Source organism: Typopeltis vanoorti, chromosome 15 (genome assembly GCF_054136105.1).
Source record: "Typopeltis vanoorti isolate ZY-2024b chromosome 15, IOZ_Tvanoo_1.0, whole genome shotgun sequence".
Taxonomy (NCBI): Eukaryota; Metazoa; Arthropoda; class Arachnida; order Uropygi; family Thelyphonidae; genus Typopeltis; species Typopeltis vanoorti.
Window position 1 is genome coordinate 28,168,537 of NC_143563.1, and position 22,144 is coordinate 28,190,680.

The window sequence follows — 22,144 nt, forward strand, 5'->3', positions numbered from 1 at the left end:
TACTCATGTGATTTATATTTAGTATGTTTATTCACATATCATATCATGATACATTACATACTAATAATAATGTTATATTTAGTTTAATAAGATGAATTTTGATACAAGTGATGAACATAATACTAATTCATCAAAATATTCTTTATGACAACAGCTATGAACTGAATTCGATGGGCTAATTTATGGAAATTGTCATAATTCTTGTTCACCAAAATACTAATTCCATTTAATTATAATAAGTGGCGTATTTTGTCCATCTGGATTAACATAAACAATAATTACGGTTTAATTTTATTTTATTTATTGTATTTCGTTTTATTTGTGCGTATTTTATTTGTCCATCTGGATAAACAATAATCACTATCACTGCTTCATTTTTTCCTCACTTTCCTTACAAATCTTTCCTGTTTAATAATCTTGTGTTAATTAATTTGTATTCAACTGGATTCACGAATCTGTATAGAGCAATGCTTTTAAAAATCATTTTGCATGGATTCATCTTATGTGATTTTGCATTCAGCTAGTCCCTAGTAATATGATGTGCAAAACATCTGAATATAAGACATTTTATAATTGGAGAAGAAAGTCATTGAGTAGCAACAATACTAAGAAAATTGAAATTGAATTTTAAAAAATTGAAAGAAAGTTAGAGTCGCTTATTCCATATGATACAATATAGGTTATGCCAAAAGAACTCTCTGTTTGTTATGAAAATAATCACTTATTTTTTTCAATTTTATGGAAGCGTTTTCACCATCCAGACTTCATTTAGTCTTTCGTTTTCTTCCCAAGGAGAATCATAAACACACCAATAGTAGAAGTGAGTGTTTACTCTCGAATCATTAGTTATATCAGTTGCCAGGATCTGAGCTTGTTGATCCCATTCGGATTCGTTTCTTATGTGACCACCAAATTTCCTGAAAAATAAATAAGAAAAATAAAACAAAAATAAATAGCAAAAAATGAATAAAAGAACATAAATTAGATTGTAATGAGCAAAATAGTTAACGAACTAGTTCCCCAACTTAAATATATATATATATATATATATTTTTTTTTTTTTCAGTGGAGTTAATAACAACTAAAATACTAAAAAAAAATGATTTGAACCAAAGATAAATCAATAAATAATAAAATTGACACTTGACATCGAACTAGCTTTGCGCTAGTTCATTTTAACTGATCTCTTCAAACACAGAAAATTGTACTTATTATTATTATTATTATTATTATTATTATTATTATTATTCCTGACACCTCCAAGGAGTCCGAAGATTCATCGCGGGAGGACACCTACAACTGTCTCAACCATTACACCGAACCTCTATTACGAATCATCTCCATCAACGCCATCTACCGTCCACCTTATTATACAATTTTTTGTATAATTTTTTATTTTTTTATTTTATAAAATAAAATAAAAATCAGCTAACGCCTTTTTATTCCCGTATACGGGGAGTAGGCGAGGCCATTTAGCCCTATCTAACTTTTGGAGACTGAGTGGGCAGTTCAATCTCCACTGGTACCAATCAGAGATAGATGGCCCAAGGCTATCACTAATTAAGCGGTACTCGGTGAAGAGAGACGGCTAAAATGTGACGCCATCTCGTGGTCCCTCTCCCTAACACAATATATTTAATGTCTGAAATAATGTGGGTTCTACGGTCGATTTTCTTGAGTTTACAGGACGAAAAACCCGAGTTTCCGGGAGGAAAAACCTGCTTGCCCGTGCCAGAGATCGACTAAGTGGGGAACCGGTCGAAAAAAGGCTTAGAAAAATTTCCTCTAGTCGCTGACTAGACTCGAAACCAAGTCTTCCTTCGTGCGGCCAAGCGCCGTGGTTGCAAAAGCCACATCCACTGAGCTACACAGGCTCATTTTTTTTTTATTTTATTTTTATTTTATTTTTTTAAAGTTTGAGAAAGAGTGATTATACATACAAATTTCTGCATTTGCTTATAAGGATTACTTATAGATGAGTGACGCAAGTTTATCCCACCTACTTCGAAGCTTGGGTTAGCTTTTATGAAGAGAGTGGGATTTAGCCTTCACTATTTGTGTTGTTGCTACTGTTAATGTATGGGATGTAGGCATTGGATGCTAATGATTTGTGATGTGTATATTAGTGTTAATGGTATCTTAACTTTGTTGGTATATTTTCCAGAGTTCGTTTTTTAATGTTCTGTAGTTATCTACGTGTTTTAACTTTCTTGGTAGGTTGTTGAGTTGCGTGGGTATCTGATGTGATCTCAGAAAAGAACCGTATGAATTATTGAAGGATGTGGGGATGTAGAGAGTTGTTGTAGGTCGTGTTATACGATGTGTGTCTCTGTTGTTTCGATAGGTGATGTTGAAGTAATTCCTTGTTAATGTCATGTAGTGTTTCAGGTTTTTAATGCTCAGAATTCTGTGTATCGCCATGTGCTTGTCAGATGTTGGTTGTTGCGTGTAAGGTGTCCAGATCACTGTTGACACGATTTTCCTGTGTAGTGTTTCTAATTTTGTTAGGTGGCTGTTTGATATATTTGCATAGACTGTTATTCCGTATCTGAGTAGGGATTCGCAGATACCGTGATATAGGAGTTTTTTTATGTAGGGTGGAATAATATCTTTAACTTGGAAGAGAGTTTTGCTGCGATGATCCGGAGTTTGGTGTGTAGGTATTCTATATGTTTTGTCCATTTAAGGTGGGAATCTATATAGAGACCGAGGTATTTTGCGTATGTTACAGGTTTGATTTCGGAACATTGGCAGGTATTTTTGTTGTTAATGCAGCTGTGTGTGTGACAATGTATCGATAGTGATGCAGGGCGTATGATTCTTGGGTTGTGTATTATCAACATCTGTGTTTTGGTGCCGTTGATTAGAATTGCGTTTTGGTGGAAGTACGTCGTGATTTCGTTTAGGTCTCGTTGTGCTTTGCAGAGAGCTGTGTTAATGTCTATGTGGATTGCTAGTAGTGCAGTGTCATCTGCGTATTGAAATATTTGACTTCTTATGGATATGTTATGAACATCGTTAATGTATATGTTGAATAGAGTGGATGATAATATGGCATCTTGAGGTACACCGTGTTTTACTTGTATACTCCGACTGTGACTTGTACCTATTTTTATTACTTGTGTTCTGTTTGAGAGGTAGTTCTTGAACCATGTATGCAGTGTTCCTCTTATACCTATTGAGTATAGTTTGGTGAGTAGTATGTCATGTTGAAGTGTGTGCTTTGGTTTGGTCCAGCAGTATAAGGATGGCGTACTTGTTTTTGTCGAGAGCTTTGTTTATTGTGTCGGCGATATCTTCTAATAAAGTAATGGTGCTTTTTGTTTTCTGAGAGCCGTATTGGTTTTGTGAAATGATGTTGTACTTCTGTAAATAGTTCTGTAGTCTGGTGTGTGTTATTTTTTCTAGAATTTTTGATATTACTGGTAGTGTAACCATTGGTCTGTAGTTCTGAGTATCGTTTCTTTTGCCGTGTTTGTTGGCGTAATTACTGCAGTTTTTAGTTGTTGTAGAACAATGCCTGTGACGAATATTATATTCACGAGTTTCAAAAGTATTGGATTTATTTGTTCAAAGTGTGTTATAAGGTCTGTGAATCTTATTTTGTCTATTCCTGGAGTGGTCTTTGGTTTTAGTTATAGGATTGCTTCTTTCAGTTCCTGTTTTGTTATGGGTGGAAAATACATCGTTTGTTGTATAATAATAATAATAATAATAATAATAATAATAATAATAATAATAATAATAATAATAATAATAATAATAATAATGCAACATTACTTAATCCTCCATCTATACACACTAATGCTGATCAGTAGCAACCTGAAAATACAACAGGCTCAAACTTTGTTTACTTACACTTGGATAAAGGATTAAACCAAGAATATAATTTCTTGGCATCTTTAATTTATATTATAACCAAGTGGAAAAACTTCCAGCAACTACCTCTAATCTAGAGTATTTTAATAATGAATTGTAACACCTTTTGGTTACTCGGAAATGGAAATATGATTTCTGTATTACTTCAACCTCCGTATCACCTCTGAGTCTGGCTCCCACTGAAGAGACCCCAAATAGGGTTAAAACCGCGGGTTAGGCTTTGAGAGGCCCTCCTTGGGGGTAGGTTTTTGCCTGTCTCTGAGTGGGGCCACCGCTGAGATTATGGCTCTGCTTGGTGGTGGGGTGAGCTCTGCCACTCGGTACAGCCAATGCTGAGAAGTTCTTCTCGGTGACGGGGGTGAGCCTGTCACTGAGTGGAACAACGCTGAGATGGGCGATCTTTCGGGATCGCCTAATTTTTAGAGCCCGCTTCACCTATATAAAGGTCGAGACTCATCTTGGTAGTGACCTTTCCCATAATGCATAGCATTATACATGTCTGTAAATATATGTGCTTTGCATTATGGGATACTTAAGATAATTGCCCTGTCCTGAAAATACTTCAGGCGCAAACTTTGTTTGCTTTCACTTGGATCAAGCATTAAACCAAGTATATAATTTCTAAGCATCTTTAATTTATAGCAACATTTACACTCTGCCGCCCACGAATAGTATTTTTTGTCTGTAAGTTGTGACTTACAGACAAAATTATACAGTTGTTTCTTAGGTCAGAATATCCCCTGAAAAATTCAATTTTTAATCGGAATAAATTGAAAGGAAAATTTGGGAGAATTCTTCCTTGCAAACATCGATCGAGATCGTATCACTCAGAAGATTTGTTTTAAATTTGGAATGTAGCTAGCCATTTCTATCATTGCCTACATTTCTGTGAAAAATTTGACCTAATTCGACTAAAACGAAAGGAAGATTATTCGCGAGATATGCGTCATCATTTAACCGATTTCAATAAATTTTGAATATAGATGTTTCTAATATTACTTAATGTTTCCTGATAACGCTGCACTCATATAAAAATATGAGTGCAGCGTTATCAGGCAAAAATTGAGTGGAACTTTAGGGGGGGGGGGAGTTGTCCTATGCACGTTGAATCGCTCAACACAGTTTTCTTCTATGTTGTTCATTGTCTTTTGACACCCACACAACTGGACCAAATGGATGTTGTAAAGGAGGAAAAAAAGAAAGTAAGATGTAGTAGATATCCACAACAAGTCTCATTGTTCAACCGATTTCTGTAATTCGTTTCTACAGTATACTATAATATCGCATACCTATCGTATATTAGTATCGTTGTGCGATGCACATAAAATAAATTAATAAATAAAAATAGAAAGATATGCAACGTCTGCTATCCATTAGCAACTTCGTAGGGCACTCAGCAGCAACGATGCCGCACTTTTTGATTGGTATAGATTAATATTGGTCATAATTTTCATATTAAATTTTTGATCAAAGTTTATTCAACATGCTTCTTCCATCATATATAAGAGGACCATTACAATGCTTTTTCAACTAACTGCTTCTTACTCCTAACTTTTCCCCACCCACATAAGGTTAGATACATTAGTAATTATACCACAGGTCTACAATTGGAACAACAGGTCCAGAAGCGTAGCTAGGGAGGAGCGGAGGGAGCGATCCTCCCCGGGCGGCACTTTGAACTTTTTTTGAACTTTTGCAATTAATTCTAAAACAGTTTTGAAAACTCATTTCTAAATATCGTCATACTACTGCGAATTTTCCTCACCATTGCTGTAAATGTTGCTAGTTGTGATAGGAGTTTTTCTAAATTAAAATTGATTATGAATTACCTACATTACTATGAAATAGACTTTGAAGATGTCATCGACGATTTTGTTAACAGAAAAGCAAGAAAAATAACATTTTAGATTGTTGAAATTAAGGTTTTACTTCAAAAATAAACATAGTGTTTTAATTTATTTCCCTATACATGGTTTGACTTTTTGTAGTATTTTTGGTGTGTATTGAGAGGGGCGGCAAAAGCTCTAGCTACACCACTGGGTGGACCTTATTTAGAAAGCAGACATGGGGCTTTTAAAAGCCACTTTAGGTATTCAATAAGCAGGACTGTAATCTCACCTGCACGCATTGTCTTTAATGTGCCAATTAGTATTCTAGTTTTTAAATGAGTATTTTTCTTACCTTACAACATATCGAGTAGGTGGTTCCCTTCGAAGAAATACTTCTGGATCTGAAGGTTGAGGTGGATCCGTGGTGTGAGGAATGAGAATTGATAAAGTATAATTATTATCGTTATTGCCTCGAATCTTCTTCGTTCTAACTGGAACCATCATACTAATTTGTTGGTCTGTTAAAGAAAATAGAGAATTAATAGTTCATTTCTTCGGACAATAAATAAATAAAAAAATAAAAATAAAGTATTTCTTTACAGTAACATCATATCTTCAAAAGATATATATCTTCCACATCTGACAAAATTTTTCACTGCTTGGGTGGACCATTGGATAGAACAGCGTTTACCCAAATTTTTCCTACGACGGAACACTTCAAATCCTGAAATTTTAACGGAACACCTTGGTTAGAGTCGAGTATCATCGGTCTCGTATTCAATGTAAAGCTAAGCGCACACTATCTCCGCAGCAGGATGTATAGCATCGCAAAAATGCGACGGCGCACACTACAGGCGTGCCGGTCCGCATCGAATCGCATTGACCTTGCTTGTGACCGCAAGTTTCCTAGAATAGATAGCTCCGTACTTCACGGGCTTGGAGGTGTCCACAACCGGACGGTTGAGTCAAAGCCAGCGCGCGCTGGCCTTAATAGCACAATCCACAAGCAAAATGAAGAGTACCTGATTTTCCAACATGTTTGAACTTGTTGCAGCATCTAAAGCCATTCCAGTCTCATTAAGTTTGATAATTTGTCATGAAACACTTATTCACTTTCCGCGGAACACAGTTTGAGAAACCCTGGGATAGAGGATCGCTCTCCAAACAACATGATGTGTTTTTGCGTTTCATCGTGAGCAGGAATATTTGTGAATGTTTCTAGATGGTAGATGAGCGTTATTGTTATTGGGGTCCTTGAAAATGGTCCATGTTTGATATCAAGAGAAGGGATTCCGAATTATCTAAACTCTTAACTAAACCATAGCACTAATAGAAAAGAGATATAGAACTTTTTGTGGACAGAATCACATACATTTTTTGTTTTTTAAATAAAAAATTGGCCTCCGCATGTCTGGTTTCTCTCAACTAAAGGTAAGTAAACCAGTCTCATACGGTGGTGAGAGTTTCTTCATCCAGAAACTCGGCTTTTTCTTCTCCCTCAGAACAGGCAAACTGGCCCACAACGTCAGGCTCTGCGACAAGTCGATTGGGATCGCGAGAGTGCGGTTGCATCATTTAAAAAAGGTCGACCCAAAAGAGGAAGAAGAAGTTTAACCAAAGTCGTCATCGTAACAACCTACGAGAGATTATGTAATCCAATAAATTGTAACTCAAAGTAACAACAAAAAATCATCGAGCATAGTTGGAACACCGTATGAAATCACTAATCCTTCGATATCATTACAGTAGATTGAAGATAAAGGGGTCACCCTGAATGTCTCTGCTAAAATACGTCTGCCAAGAGTTGAATTCGTCCAAGATTACAACACCGTAAAACTTTGCTAACATATTAAAACTGTTCACAGAACTGTTTTAATCTTAGTTATCATAATTTCGAAATTTAAACGCATCAGTATGTTCATATGTGATCAATCATCATAGAACAGGAGGCATTTACAATTTCATTATTATTTTTTTTTTTTTTTTTTTTTTTTGTGTACCGGGAGTGCAGTGTTAAGAAATGCTTGTAGAAAATATGAGACGATTCTGTGACTCTTGGGAATAACATTAAAAGATACGCTCCTCTTTTTGCCTGGATAATTTAAAAACTAAAATTCTTGATGGCAATTATGTCCATATACATAATTGTCATCAAGAATCATGGTATCTTAAACTGGCTATATGAATCTGTGCCATCTGATTTTAGTTGAAAATTTCCAAAGTTCAGTTGTTTATCAAACACGATGACACTTGGACTAAATCATTCAGAATCGTGATAATAGCCAAGATTTGTTTATTTTTTTTTGTTTTGTTTTGTTTTAGGTTGGATGGACAGATGGTCTCTTGAACTCTTATGATTCACAACTGCTAAACAAAGGATCATTGTTTGTAGATCATTATCTTGTTACACCAATAACTTTTTTGAAAATAAAAATTTTGTATATAGAGGCTGATGACTTCATATCACTTGCCTTAGAATGTATCTCATAATGCAAAGCACACCTCTTTTAGGCGTGTAATGCAATGCATAATGGGAAGGGCCACTACTCAGACCAGTTTCAACCTTTATTAAAGTTTCTTCATTGGGAGCCAGACTCGGGATATTTTGCATTATACACGCCTGAAAGGTGGTGTGTGTGCTTTGCGTTATGGGATAGATACTAAAGCGAGTGATATGAAGTCATCAGCCTCTATATACAAGTAGCTCAGATGTGAATATATTTCACGCGCAAAACTATGTTTTTGCTTACTTGAGATAAGGATTAAACCAAGCATAAAATTTATTGGTATCTTAAACGTATAATACACCCAAGGTAAAAATATTTCTACATATACATATTTTATATATATATATATATATATATATATATATATATATATATATATATATATATATATATATATATATATATATATATATATATATATATATATATATATATATATATATTTAAAATAGCTTGGTATCTTTAACATATATTATATCCAAGGTAAAAAAAACTCTCTACATCTATCTCTCATCCTGAGATTTTTATTTAATAAGGTCAAAGCACCTTATGGTAACTTGTTTTGGTAAAAAATATTTATAAGCTCTGTATTACTTAAAACTTAGTATTTCTTAGCCTGGCTCCCACTGACGAGACCTCAATAAAGGTCGAAACCGATCTGGGTAGTGGCTCCTTGCCTTTAATACATAGCATCATACATCTCCTCCAGGAGATGTGCTTTGCATTAAGGATAAATATTAAGAATAGTGATCAGAGCTTATTCTACCTTTACGACGAGTTGCCCTGACTTGCACTACCTGCAGGGTCAGCTAGACTTACAACACTTGCAGGCGCAAACTTGACTTATTTGTCTGTTTGCTTACTTGGGAAATGGAGTAAAAAAACAGGTTTATATTTAAAATAGCTTGGTATCTTTAACACACGCACGCACACACACACACACACACACACACACACACACACACACACACACACACACACACACACACACACACACACACCACACACACACACACACACACACACACACACACACACACACACACACACACACACACACATATATTGAAACGTTCCTTAAGGATATTGACAGAAAATAAAGTTGAAATACTTTGGACACATTAAAAGATTGGAAGGAGGATTTCTCAAAACAGTAATAGAAGATAAAGTTCCTGGAAAAGGAATAAAGGGTAGGCTGTCAACGAGATGATTGGATGGTGTGTCTTGAGTGAGTGATCTTCAGAGGGTTGAAGCCTCCAGAAAAGCATACAACAGGACCACATGGCGAGGACTAGTGTAGAACATCACCGAGCATCTGAGTGACTACACGGCATTTGTTGATGTCCAACAAATAGATGGATGGACTAAAACTGTACTGATTCACCAATGTTTATTTATATTTTTAAAAGCATAAAGTTATTTTTGTGTTAGACACTAAATTAAAAATGAGAATTTTTTTTTTTTTTATAGAAGCATCAAATCATTTATCCCTCAAGAGTTGAAAAATTCAGATACATTAGCGTTGTGACGAATACTGTTAAACATGAATATTTTCAATTCAAGATTTACTTCACAATAATGCATGGTAGTCTCGAGTTCGTACAGTTTCAGATAGGAATATCATTTGGGATAGAAAACTAATTAAAGATGAATAGATGTTGGAATTTAAATTTACACCAATATCTTAAATTTTAAATTGAAAATGTTGATAAAAAAAACACAATTTTAGAACTCACTTTCTTCATTTTTACCACCGAGATATTCATACATCTTTTCAATTAAATTGACAATAACATCATTTCTTGATCTTGCTTTGGCATTACTACTTATCCAATTTAAGGCTGGATAATCTCGTTCTTCATAATTCTAGATAAAAGACAAATAAATAAAATTTGATATAAATAAATATTACAATTTTAATATATGTTAATGTAGGTATGAGAATACCAACCCTTTCCGAGTAAATGTTTTAACGACACATTATTTGTGTGGATTAAAATCACTGTTTGTGAACTGTTATTCGAGCAGTTATAAAGTGCTTATCGATGATTTGTTGTTGTTTTGGAATGAGGAAGAAGCAGTTAAGGATACGAGACCATTGCATTATGTTTCGGGATTGCGTGTGGTTTTCAGATTTGCTTGAAGGATGAAAAACCCAAACTTCTCCGTATGGGATCAGCTAAGTCACTTTGATTTGAAGATGTCCTGTAAAAGTCTTTTACGTCCTAGACGGTGTGTGTGTGTGTGGCGTGGATCTGTAGACAGCTAAGAGCCGTATAATAGTTTATGAATGATTCAGAGTTTTTTTTATAAGTTTCAAATAAACTGAATCATTTTTTATGAGTTTAAAGCTTTGATCATTTTTAACTCATTTTGTTTCTTAGTCAGAAGAAATTTTCGATAATTGTAGTCAGTATCTATATGGAAATATACAAGAAAGTTTTTTTTTACTATCTGTAGATATCAGCCTATCAAAATAAAATATTCTTATAGAGTTATGATCAGCCAATTTAAATTTCAAATTTAAATCTAAATGTCATGTAGTATATCCTAATTCTGATATCAAGCAGAGCAAAAAAACATATTTATTATTATTATTTATTTATTATTCTATTCAAGGACGCCATGATATGATGAAACTAAATCACTGATTTAGCAATGATAGTCTAAAAATTTAAAGAGATAAAAACTGTTCCTTCAGCTTAATATATATGCTAGAATTAATAATAATTGTAATATTAATATTAATATTAATATTAATAATATTATTAATAATAATAATTAATAATAATACAGTATATATTGGGCTTTGAAATAAGATATATTTATATTTTATATAAATAATATAGTATACTTAAATTATTTATTAAATACCTGATACCTGGAAAGCGTTGACAACAGTGTAAACTGGACAAGCAACTCCGTTGCGCTGACATTTTTCTTCTGCATTTGTTTTCCATAGTACCTATAAAAGTAATTTACGACTTAAATATATAATAATCTAATTGGTTTCTGGGATTCTTTTAAGATTATAATAAATCCATACATTTCATCTTACACTTTATTGAATAGATTCACAGTTAAATTTGGTATTTCAAATGTATTAATTGAGATTATAGTAATACGCGCAGTCTCATATTAGCCTTATGTATTAGAGCCTTCGTAACTCAGTCGGTATAGACGACGGCTTTTGGTCGGAAAGACTTGGGTTCGATTCCTGTCAGTGACGTGAGAGAATCTTTATCTGGTCTCGTCCCCTAGAACAGGCAAAACGGCCGGTGAACACACGCGGATTACAGTCATGAATATTGCCCTTAGGTGATGCAGCAAGGAGTGACGAACCAGCAGCATTACAATTCGTCTTGAACCCCTCATTAGGTGACTTACCCGTCCTAAAGGGATGGATGAGGTTAACCAACCATCAATCCATGTATTAATTTATCTAAACTATTACTTTCTGAGGTGAAATCCCAGTTGCACAAAGTTTGCATATAGAAAACGATAGAGCACGGAAACAGAATAAAAAGAACAAGTCCAAAACCTCACTTCGTACAAACGCAGTGAGTCTTGACATTAAAATATTAATAAAAAAATAATAAGTTGCTATAGTAATAGGACACTAGAGTCCTATTACTATAGCAACTAGGCAGGGGCGAATACTCCATGCTTGCTGCGCAAGCTCATTACTTGAGAAAGAAGTAATATTTATTTGTTAATAAATGCATGTATTTATAAGCATTCCATTTAGGCTTTTATTTTTGTAGACAGAAGTCGTCTTAAGCTTGCGCGGCAATAATTGAGCTTTGCGTTGTGTATCGAAGGCCGATGCTTACTCGTCTAGTCAAAGCTACCTTGGCTTGCTCGATTGTAGGAGCTTCCAGGTCCTCGCAGCAGCACTGTGATTTCATGCACGCGCATAGCCATTTCACGTCGTCTCACTCTGTTGCTTAAACACAGGCCATACGCAATCAACGTAACTCTAGCCAGTGAGCTTCAGCCAGCCTTTACAAGTGTGCGCGTTGCTTGGGAATATTAAGTTACAACCAACTTTTTATGACGATGTTATTGACCAGTTCATAAAGAAGAACCATAGGGTAGAATTTGTATTCAAGTAGCTAAATTGAAAAAGATAGAATATCATTTGTAAAATAAATGCTGTATTTGTATGATTAAATGTACATAAATTTCTAAATATATAGTTTTATATGGTCAGTAATTCATTATTCCGCTAATCAGACTTCAATTCCACCTCTCACTCCCTGAATGATAACAAGAGCAAGCGTGAATTTCAAGACCAGCATTCGCCCCTGCAACTAGGGTTCTGACTCCTACGCAGATGAAGACAAAGTTTGGTCGAAAGGATCCAGTTCGATTCCCGTCTCGTGTGCCAAGATATTTTTGGAGGAAAAGTCCTTTGAATGTAAACTGAAAATATTATTTTCAATTTCCATTGAAAATATTCAAGTTTTAATTTCAAAAACAGGAAACTATATAGAACACACACAATTTAAACGGACATAATAACACTGGATTCACAGTTGCTTCTGTCCGCATTCCAAACCAACCACAACAGTCGCAGCTGGCTTATAGAAAAACAAATGGGGATTAGAGATCTTCCGTAAAGTGACCATAAATGAAGTGGGCCAACCTCTCTTCAGATGGAGAGCAAACATTCTATCGTCCTAGCATGTGGTGGTTTTGCTTATTAGAGCACTTGTAAAACCCTAATTTGAAGCGATCCCATGACAAAAAGATCTTAAAGGAAAATATATAAATAGTGCACAAGAAAGAATCAAAGGAATGAGAAACGTACAGTGTCCCGCCATAGTTCCAAAGTAAAAAGGATAACTCGAATGGATTGAATGGAATCATTATGTAGGAACTACCCAAAAAGAAACATGTTGAGGAAGTATAAGTAAAAGGGCGACAAAGTGAGACATTACCACATAGAGCAAACTATAAAAGTGAAAAGTAGTAAAGAAAGCAACATCGGATTTTAAGAGACGACTACTGTAGACGAGTGATGATGCAACAAATAAAATGCAAAATAATTATAGGACAATAACGTTGGTAAATGCAGACAGCAGGAATGTGACATCACTAAAAAGAAATAGAAGAAATAGTCAAGTTGCTGACCGGCCGTTTTATCTACTTAATACAGGTGAAAATAATGGAATGAAAGAGGATTGCGTTATAAGAATTTGAGAAAGAATTAGTAACACCATTAACATAGTTGTTTACTTCTAGTCTTAACTTTGGCACTGCTATCAAATGAGAGGGAAAAAGAGTAAGAAGCAGTGTGTGAGTAATGATAATGATCATTGCTCACGAGGAAAATGTGGATGTAGAATGCACTCATCCAATTAATGTGTTGTTGTGATAACTACGAGAATATGGAGAACCTAATATGTTTTTTTTTTCCACTAGATTTCATAGAATTGGAGAGAGGAGTAAAACAAGAGGCCATCCCTGAAGACTGTATAAGGAGGATGTGAGCAGAGGAGTGAAGAATAGGTTCTTTACATAGAGAGTGGCTGATCAGTGGAATGCATTTGCCTGAGTGTGTTGTGAATGTAAACATACTGAATCCGTTTAAGGCACGGTTAGATGAGTTTCGTGTGCGATAATATGCACCTCTCACGATGAGTCTCTGACCCCATGGAGGTCAGATGTTAATAATAATAATTAGATGATAGACAAAAAAGAGGATAGAAGTTTTAAGTTATTAAAGGGTTTTATAGGATTGACACTGAAAGCATTTTCCAGTGCAATGGTAAGAGGGAAGAGGAAAAAGGGGTCACTAGTGTATAATAAGTGTACGGGTGTGGTTAGTAAGGGTGTTAGAACTAGGATTTTTGCTTGGAGGGGGTAGTGAATAAGTGGAATAGGTTGCCACAGGTGATTGTGTGTACTTTATCAGTGAATTAGCTTAAGAAGATATACGATAGTATTATGTAATGGATCTCACACGATGAGTCTTCTGACTCCATGGAGAGATACCTGTATAATAATAATTTTTATTTTATTTTATTTTATTTTTTAACATTTTATTATTTCTCAGATAAATTACATACATTATATGAAGACAATTATGCATAACAAATACTTTCTCGTACATAAAAATAAATAATAATAATAAAAAAATAATAATAATAATAACCAGCGAATTCAGCTTTGCTTTTTAACCCTACTCAAAAAATCTACCATAGCACTCGCAATAATATGTGTTATGGTTCAGGATCATCACGACATGGCAAAATCTTTCTGCCTTACTCTTTCCCCTAGGTCTTAAAATCGCAGTTACCGATGGCGATTAACGAACTGTCTTCCTGCTGATTTTCAAACACTTAGGGCTAAAAGAGTTGCGTCAACTTCTTTGGTCTGGAGAATCAAGTATTAGAGAATTTTTATAATAACTAATATATTTATTTTAAATAAGAAGTATAAATGTGAACGATATTAAAATATCTTTATTTATGCCCACCCCTTCCATATATCTGGCAGTAATTTGAAACCGCTTAAATCGTTTGATAATACAGAGGACAGCCAATATATGAAGAATAATATGGTTGTAATTTGTATTTCAGATGAAATGTCTGGTTGAAATAATACGGAAGTTTAGAGATAAACGTTTCTTCAAACATTAAAAACATGGAAGCATTCCCTACAATAATAACTTTTAATAAATACCAGGGTGATCTGAAAGGTTCTCAGTCTAACAATGAAAAAACGAATTTATAATTTCAAAATTATTTTTATTTTTCAACATGATCTCCCTTAAAACTAACACATTTATTCCAGCTATGCTCTAACACCATTATCCCGTCCCTGTAGTGGTCCTCAGTAAGATCTGCAAAATACCCTTCTGCAGCTGCAGTCACCTCTTGATTCGAAGAAAAAGGCTGACCAGGGAGGAAGAGTTTTAGTTTTGGGAAGAGATAGAAGTCAGAGAGAGAGCCAAATCTGGGGAATAGGGTGGGTGTTCCAACAATTCATTGTGCAGATCCCTTAATTTGCCCATTGCCAAAACACTTTTGTGGGCAGGTGCATTGTCCGGATGAAAGATGATTTTTTTGTCTTCTGCAAACCGGGTCTTTTCTCACGAATTTTTTCGTCTAGTCTGGTTAAAAGATCGGAATAATATTCCCCTGTTATTGTTTTACCATTTTCAAGATAATTAATAAACAAAATGCCTTTAGAATCCGAAAACACCGATGCCATGACCTTTCTTCCTGATGGAACCGACTTTGTCTTCTTTGGCGTTGAAAAACCGGTTTCTGTCCACTGTTTTCACTGGTGTTTGGATTCTGGTGTGTAATAGTGAATCCAAGTCTCATTCATAGTAATAAATCGACGTACAAAGTCAGCTTTATTCTTGTTAAAACGCTCAAAGCACTATTCAGAGATTTTCATGCGAGCGCGTTTTTGATCTGCTGTGAACAAGAGCGACACCCATCTTGCACAAAGTTTTTTCATTTGGAATTCTTCATGCAAAATATATCCTACACGTTCTTTTGAGATGCCTATAGTCTCAGCAATTTCACTCACTTTGAATCGCCGGTCATCCGATAACATATCGTGTACTTGATCAATGATTTCTGGTGTTGTTACACTTTTTTGGACGTCCTTCACGTGGATCATCTTCAAGGCTAGTACGCCAGCCTTTAAACTCGGCAGCCCATTTCTTAATTGTCGTAAACGAAGGAGAAGAGTGCCCATAAACGTTTAGGAACTTCGAATGAATTTCTTTTGGCGTTAAACCTTCTTTTACAAAGAATTTTATAACCACACAATATTCAGTTTTATCCATTTCAAGATACAGACAACACTTTTGTTTCAGACAGCTGTATAAAATAACTACTTGATAGAATGAGTTGCAATTTCAGATGGATGCTTATGACAGATGTGTCAACTTAGGAGAAAAAAAAAACTTGCCGATAGTTTTGCCATCTATGGTCGAGCTCGAGAACTTTTCAGACCGCCCTCGTATTTTTACAATTTGTGAGGATAGGTGATTCTGTCCTCACAAATATTAATATAAATTAATTTATATGAATATTTGTATAATATAAATTGTGCAAATACTAAAAGAGATCTCCGTCTCAAATGAGCATATACTGTATTCAGAATGAATAGTATTAATATCTAATTAGGAACAGCGTATTGTAATTTAAATTAACGTTGCATTCATTAAATTATTACAATGTTTAACCTGATATTCGTTGAATATACTGATAGAGTGAATGAGTTTAATCAAATATCTTTAAGAAAAAAATAGGCTGCGAATATCACAGTATGAATTTGAAGTAGCCGGTAAAGGTGTAAGATTCATTCCGTACATTCAAATGAAGCTTATTCTAGAGGGCGTTTTGTATTCATTTATTTTATTTATTTTTTTATTTTAAAGTAAAAATGTCAGGTTTTTAAGGTGGTCAGTAATAATAATAATAATAATAATAATAATAATAATAATAATAATAATAATCCCATCAAGTATATTAATTAAGTTTTGTATATCAATAAACAGTGATGCTTCCACATATCATTAATCTTTCCTTCGCTTTGTAAATACACTGCATCCTTCTTACGTGATTTTCGGTTGTCACATTTTTTTCGTATTAGATAAAATACCTTTATTCTTTCATGCGATAGATACAATATTTATATCTCCTTATCTTCTTTTACGCTTTTAATTTTTCCGGCTTCCTGCATCTTATCTATCAATGTTTATTCAATTCATGTTTATTCAATTTCTTTCCTTTTTTTTTTTTTTTTTTTTTTTTTGTGGATTTCAAAAATATTACGCTGAATTCACGCCTTCCTGTTAATTTTCATTTCTGTCTTTTATTTTATGCGATTTAGTTTTATTCATTATTTTCGTTAAGTTGTTCATATGATATACGTAAACATGGAAGAGTTCTTTCAATAACTATTGAGTGTAGATGAAAATGAAAATAAGGGATTGTAGTTAAATAAAATTCCAGTCAAATAAACATTTACAGCTTACATTAGTTTAACATAACTACGAGCAGTCTCTGTACGAGCATGAACGAGTTTCCGGAAGGAAATACCCTCTAGTCGATGACCGGAAATGGTCTTTCTTTCTTCCTGTGACTTAGGGCTGCTATAGAAGCAAACACCATTTCCATAGAGCTAACATTGGCATTGAAGACTGAGAATTCAAAGTTGCAAATTCTTTGCAAGTGACAAGACTTAACATTAATGACAACTATTTTATATATTTTAGTTGTTTAATTTGATTAAATATCGCTTTTAATGAAGATATCAAATAAAATTAAATAGCTCGGTATGGTAATGAACCAGTTGAATGAATTTATATAGTATTGTTATAATTCTGAGTAAAATAGGAAAAATGAACACGTGATATCGACATTAAAAGCGTGCCTAAATAAATAAAATATTTTGCTTAATCTATAGGTATTACGCTGAGAATGAAGTTTATGTTTTCCATATCCCTGTTTATTTTCGAAGTTTTCATCTTTTCATCGATACTTTTTCATGGAAGATTTGTCACATTAATTTTTCAATTTAGTGAAAAGCACTAAAACTTGTACTGAGTTTATTTATGAGTGTAAGATTACTGATGTGTGGATTAAATACGAATAAACACAGTGTATACACCCTTGTTTTTAGATCCAATTTTACATATAAAAACAATCATATTCTTGAACTTCAATTCTAATTGCTGACTAACAACTTAAGTATGGACTGTATTTAATTATTTTCAGAAGCATTAAAATTAGTTTATTTTCTTTTATTAAATGCTTAGAAGAACAAAAAGGCACTGCGAAAGAATGTGCAAACCTTGTGCCAGTCATAGCACTGATAATGAGAAGAACAGATAAGATGGAGAATCATATTCTTTTCTTCTTCTTTGTAAGTCTTTTTTAATAACCATTTTGGTTATAGGCCTCTGTTGTTCTCTGTTGAAGACGTCCCAATGCCAACAACCCTGAGAACAGTTTGCTTTTGGGAGAGGTTCGACAATAAATTTCATTTTTGATATTAGGGAAATGATTGAGTACCAGAAGTTTCTGGAGTGGAAAATTCGTCTATAGTGAAAACAATTCCAGATGAGTTTTGAAAAAGCATGTATGTATGATCAAAAACATTGGGATAACAAAATTTCTAAATTCGTAACCGTTCATACTTGGAAAAGGATTTTTGCCAAGAGAGTTTTAGAACAGAAATTGGATTGATGCGTGAATATTATTAACACAGTTTAAGTAGAAAAAAAGAGCGAGAGCTTTCTTTACATATCAGCAAGGGCGGCTCGTACATAGGCACTGCGGAACTGCAGCACCGCCCCCAATTTTTCTCGATATATAAATATATTTATTAATCATTTATATTTGCTTGTAATATTTAATTTTATCATCAACAATCCTATGCAATTCTCTTATTTTGTTTAAAAAAATAATAAATAAATAAAAATCCATCTTGTAGCACTCAGAAGGGCGAAGGACGCTAGCGGCACTGTGATTTCCACAGTGTCATATTGCTACACGCGCAAGCATATGCAAGTCATAGTGAGATGCGAGCTATTAGCGTAATGCGGCACTGTCCGTCGCACAGTTCCACTGTTGTTTATATGCAGTTTGCGCCAGTAGTAGTGTGTTCGTAGTGCTTATCGTGTTTACTCCGTCTCTTTAAATATTGGGACATTACAATTACAATTAAAGACCTAACATTTGTTATAGTTTCTATTTTAGAACATTATTGGGGTTATGATAATGGATTTTATTTTTAAATAATTTTAAATTATACCAAACTGTATAATTTTATCGATAACAAACAATAATTTTTCATATTTAATTTTTTTTTTAATTTTTACTAAAATTTTGATATTTTATCCAAACACGTATACACTGTACTTACAGTGCCTATGTATATTTCGAAAGTTGCAGCACCCCCCCCCCCCCCCCCACGATTTCAAGCCACGAACCGCCACTGTACATCAGAAAAAAATCTGCATATACTGTAGAATCAGACAATGTAATCCTAAGATGAGTGATACTTTTAGATATATTGGGATGGATAGTTTTCAGCGATTATGGTTTGCAAAAGATATTGACGAAGATATAATCGGGGACTCAATAGTTTTTAGAGTTATGTGCTTTGGGAAGCTTAAGCTCCAGATTATTTGCTTTGCACATATCTTGGATACACAAACAGAGACGTGGAGAATGAAAAAAAAAAAACAGATTATAGAAAAATAGAGATGACTGTGTTAATGTAGCTAGCGAGAAAAACAAAGAGCACACGAAACGTGGGAAAAAAATGTTTGGGAACAGGAAGCATGGAAGAAAATCATGTACGTTCCAGCTTGAAATGGCTTGATCATCTAAAAATAATTTTGAAGAGCTGCTACAAAAAAGAATGGAAGGAAAGAATAAGATTAAAAAAAAAAAATCATCCCCTGACACTAGAGGTTCCAATCTATACATGGAACCAACTGATTATAATACGTTTCAAACACAGATTTCTGTATTTAGGTGTATGAAGAATAACAACAGCTGCTAACAACTTTAGAGTAACAAACACAAGAGTTCCAAGAACAAGTCGCAAAGATTTTAAAAATAATAATTTATCATATAAAAATATTTATTTCTGTTTTGTACTACCAAAAGGGAAGAAATGTTTTAATAAATAAATGCTATGATTAGGGGCGGCTCGTGCATAGGCACTACGGAACTGCAGCATCCCAATTTTTCTCGATATATAAATATATTTATTCGTTTATTTATATTTGCTTGTAATGTTTAATTTTATCATCATCAATCCTATACAATTCTCTTATTTTCTATAAAATATAAAATAAAAACAAAAATCCATCTTGTAGCACTTAGGAAGGCGAAGGACGCTAGCGGCACTGTGATTTTCACAGTGTCATATTGTTACGCGTGCAAGTATATACAAGTCATAGTGAGATAGGAGCTATTAGCGTAATGCGGCACTGTCCGTCGCGCAGTTCCACTGTTGTTTATATGCAGTTTGCGCGAGTAGTAGAGTGTTCGTGGTGCTTATCGTGCTTAGTCCGTCTCTTTAAATATTTGAACATTACAATTAAAGAACATTACATTACATTTGTTATAGTTTTTATTTTAGAACATTATTGGGGTTATGATAATTGATTTTATTTTTAAGTAATTTTGAATTATACTAAACTGTATAATTTTATCGATAATAAACAATATTTTTCACGTGTTTTTTTTTTTTAATTTTTTACCATAATTTTCATATTTTATCCAAACACGTATACACTGTACTTACAGCGTGTATGTACGCACCCCCACGATGTCAAGCCACGAACCGCCACTGGCCATGATGATTGAAGCCATGTATTATATTCTCCTTCAGATCGCATGATTCTTATCTATAGTATTAGAGTAATCAAAATGGCTTCTAAAACATTCTGAAACATTAATGTTGTATCAGTAAGTATATAAGGAGAGAAGTACTTACCAAAAGGAACCATGTAATTCCCAGAAGATTCATATCGTCACCTTTATTTTCTCAATTTCGCACTTACACCTTCAGTTTACTTAAATTTCACGATAGGCACACACGTATGTTTACTCAACCCTCTCTGATATGTCTTGATGGGATTAATAACGCTACGATGGAGACATGTAATCAAGGTCGCACACCCACAGACGCACACAACTATTTTAACGAATTCCTTTAAGTAATGCCACTGATTTCAAAGTCCATCTTTATAGTAAACTGTTGATTGATGTAGGTCATCGTAAGTTGCTTCGTTTTTCGCTAGCATCCTTCACAAAGATTATTGGAGTTTTTTTTTTTTTTTAAGGATAAAATCACGTGACTTTTTTCTGAATTAAATGTTTACTTTGTCAGTGATTTTTAGATTTCTTTGAGATTAAAAGGGCCTTGAAGGTCAATAAATTATGTTTAATATAACTTGGAAATGTGAATGGAAAGTATCGATCACCAAATTTTATAAATTATTATGAGATTGAAGGGTCACACTTATAGTTTGTTGATACAGCAGGTCTGTTTTGATTCTCCAAAATGCGTTCGAGATGTTTTTATAATATGTAGTTATATTTCACAAAAAAAAATTCTTATCTAAAGAAATATCATTTTATTTCATGAAGAAATTGACAAAATGATGAAATTTATAAAAAGCATCGCATGATTTAAAAGAAATTATCTATTTCGTTTTATGATGAATGATCGGTTATAATTAGTTGCTGATTGATATTATTGCATAAATTCTTCCTAGGGTAATTTATATTTCTCATTTTCATTTGAATTTGAAGGATGTTTATATCACCTTTTCGTGATATATTAAGGGACAAGTTCAAAATTTATTGGATTAATTTATTTATTCAATTTTTTGAACATTATTTTTATTAAATCAATCATCGCATAAATAAAAAGTATTATGAATTCAGCACATAAAAATTTATTTGGGCAACGAATTTGAAATCTGAGCTTAGCTTTTGCTAAATTGCAGAGTAGATGGTGTTTCAACAACCCCATTCTGATATAAATGTGTGCGAAAAGTTTTAAGTGGAAGATGATTTTAATCTCCCGCTGTGAAGCCATGAACTTGGCTTTTTATCAGTTAGTCAAACTTTATTATTCACATAGACTCTTTATATTATATGCATTTGTACAAATATATACACTTGCATAGGTCATGTTACAATCTTTTGTATATACAGTATATTCAAATTTTAAAAGTTTGAATACTTGTATGACCAAATTCTGTACAAAACGTGCCACAAAATATGTCTCACATAATTGTACCGCACATTATTTTTCTTTCTTTTTTCTTTATTTACTTTACCAAATCAAGCAGTGATATTTTATCTTAAATAAATAACGTTGATGTGGCAATGTTAGAAAACTTAAAAAGTAAATTTAAATTTATTTTAT

General features: G+C 33.6%; 1 protein-coding gene across 1 annotated transcript; it reads right to left on the reverse strand.

The window, feature by feature from the left end:
• Nucleotides 1-6: 6 nt before the first annotated feature.
• Nucleotides 7-20,889, reverse strand: LOC150098545 (heme-binding protein 2-like). The gene is made up of 5 exons (XM_090405534.1): nucleotides 20,702-20,889; nucleotides 11,097-11,180; nucleotides 9,952-10,081; nucleotides 6,061-6,226; nucleotides 7-917 (listed from the first exon to the last, which is right to left on the reverse strand). Exons 1-5 carry the CDS (start codon nucleotides 20,732-20,734, stop codon nucleotides 737-739), a joined length of 594 nt encoding a protein of 197 aa, XP_090261660.1. The 5' UTR covers nucleotides 20,735-20,889; the 3' UTR covers nucleotides 7-736.
• Between the last annotated feature and the right edge of the window lie 1,255 nt (nucleotides 20,890-22,144).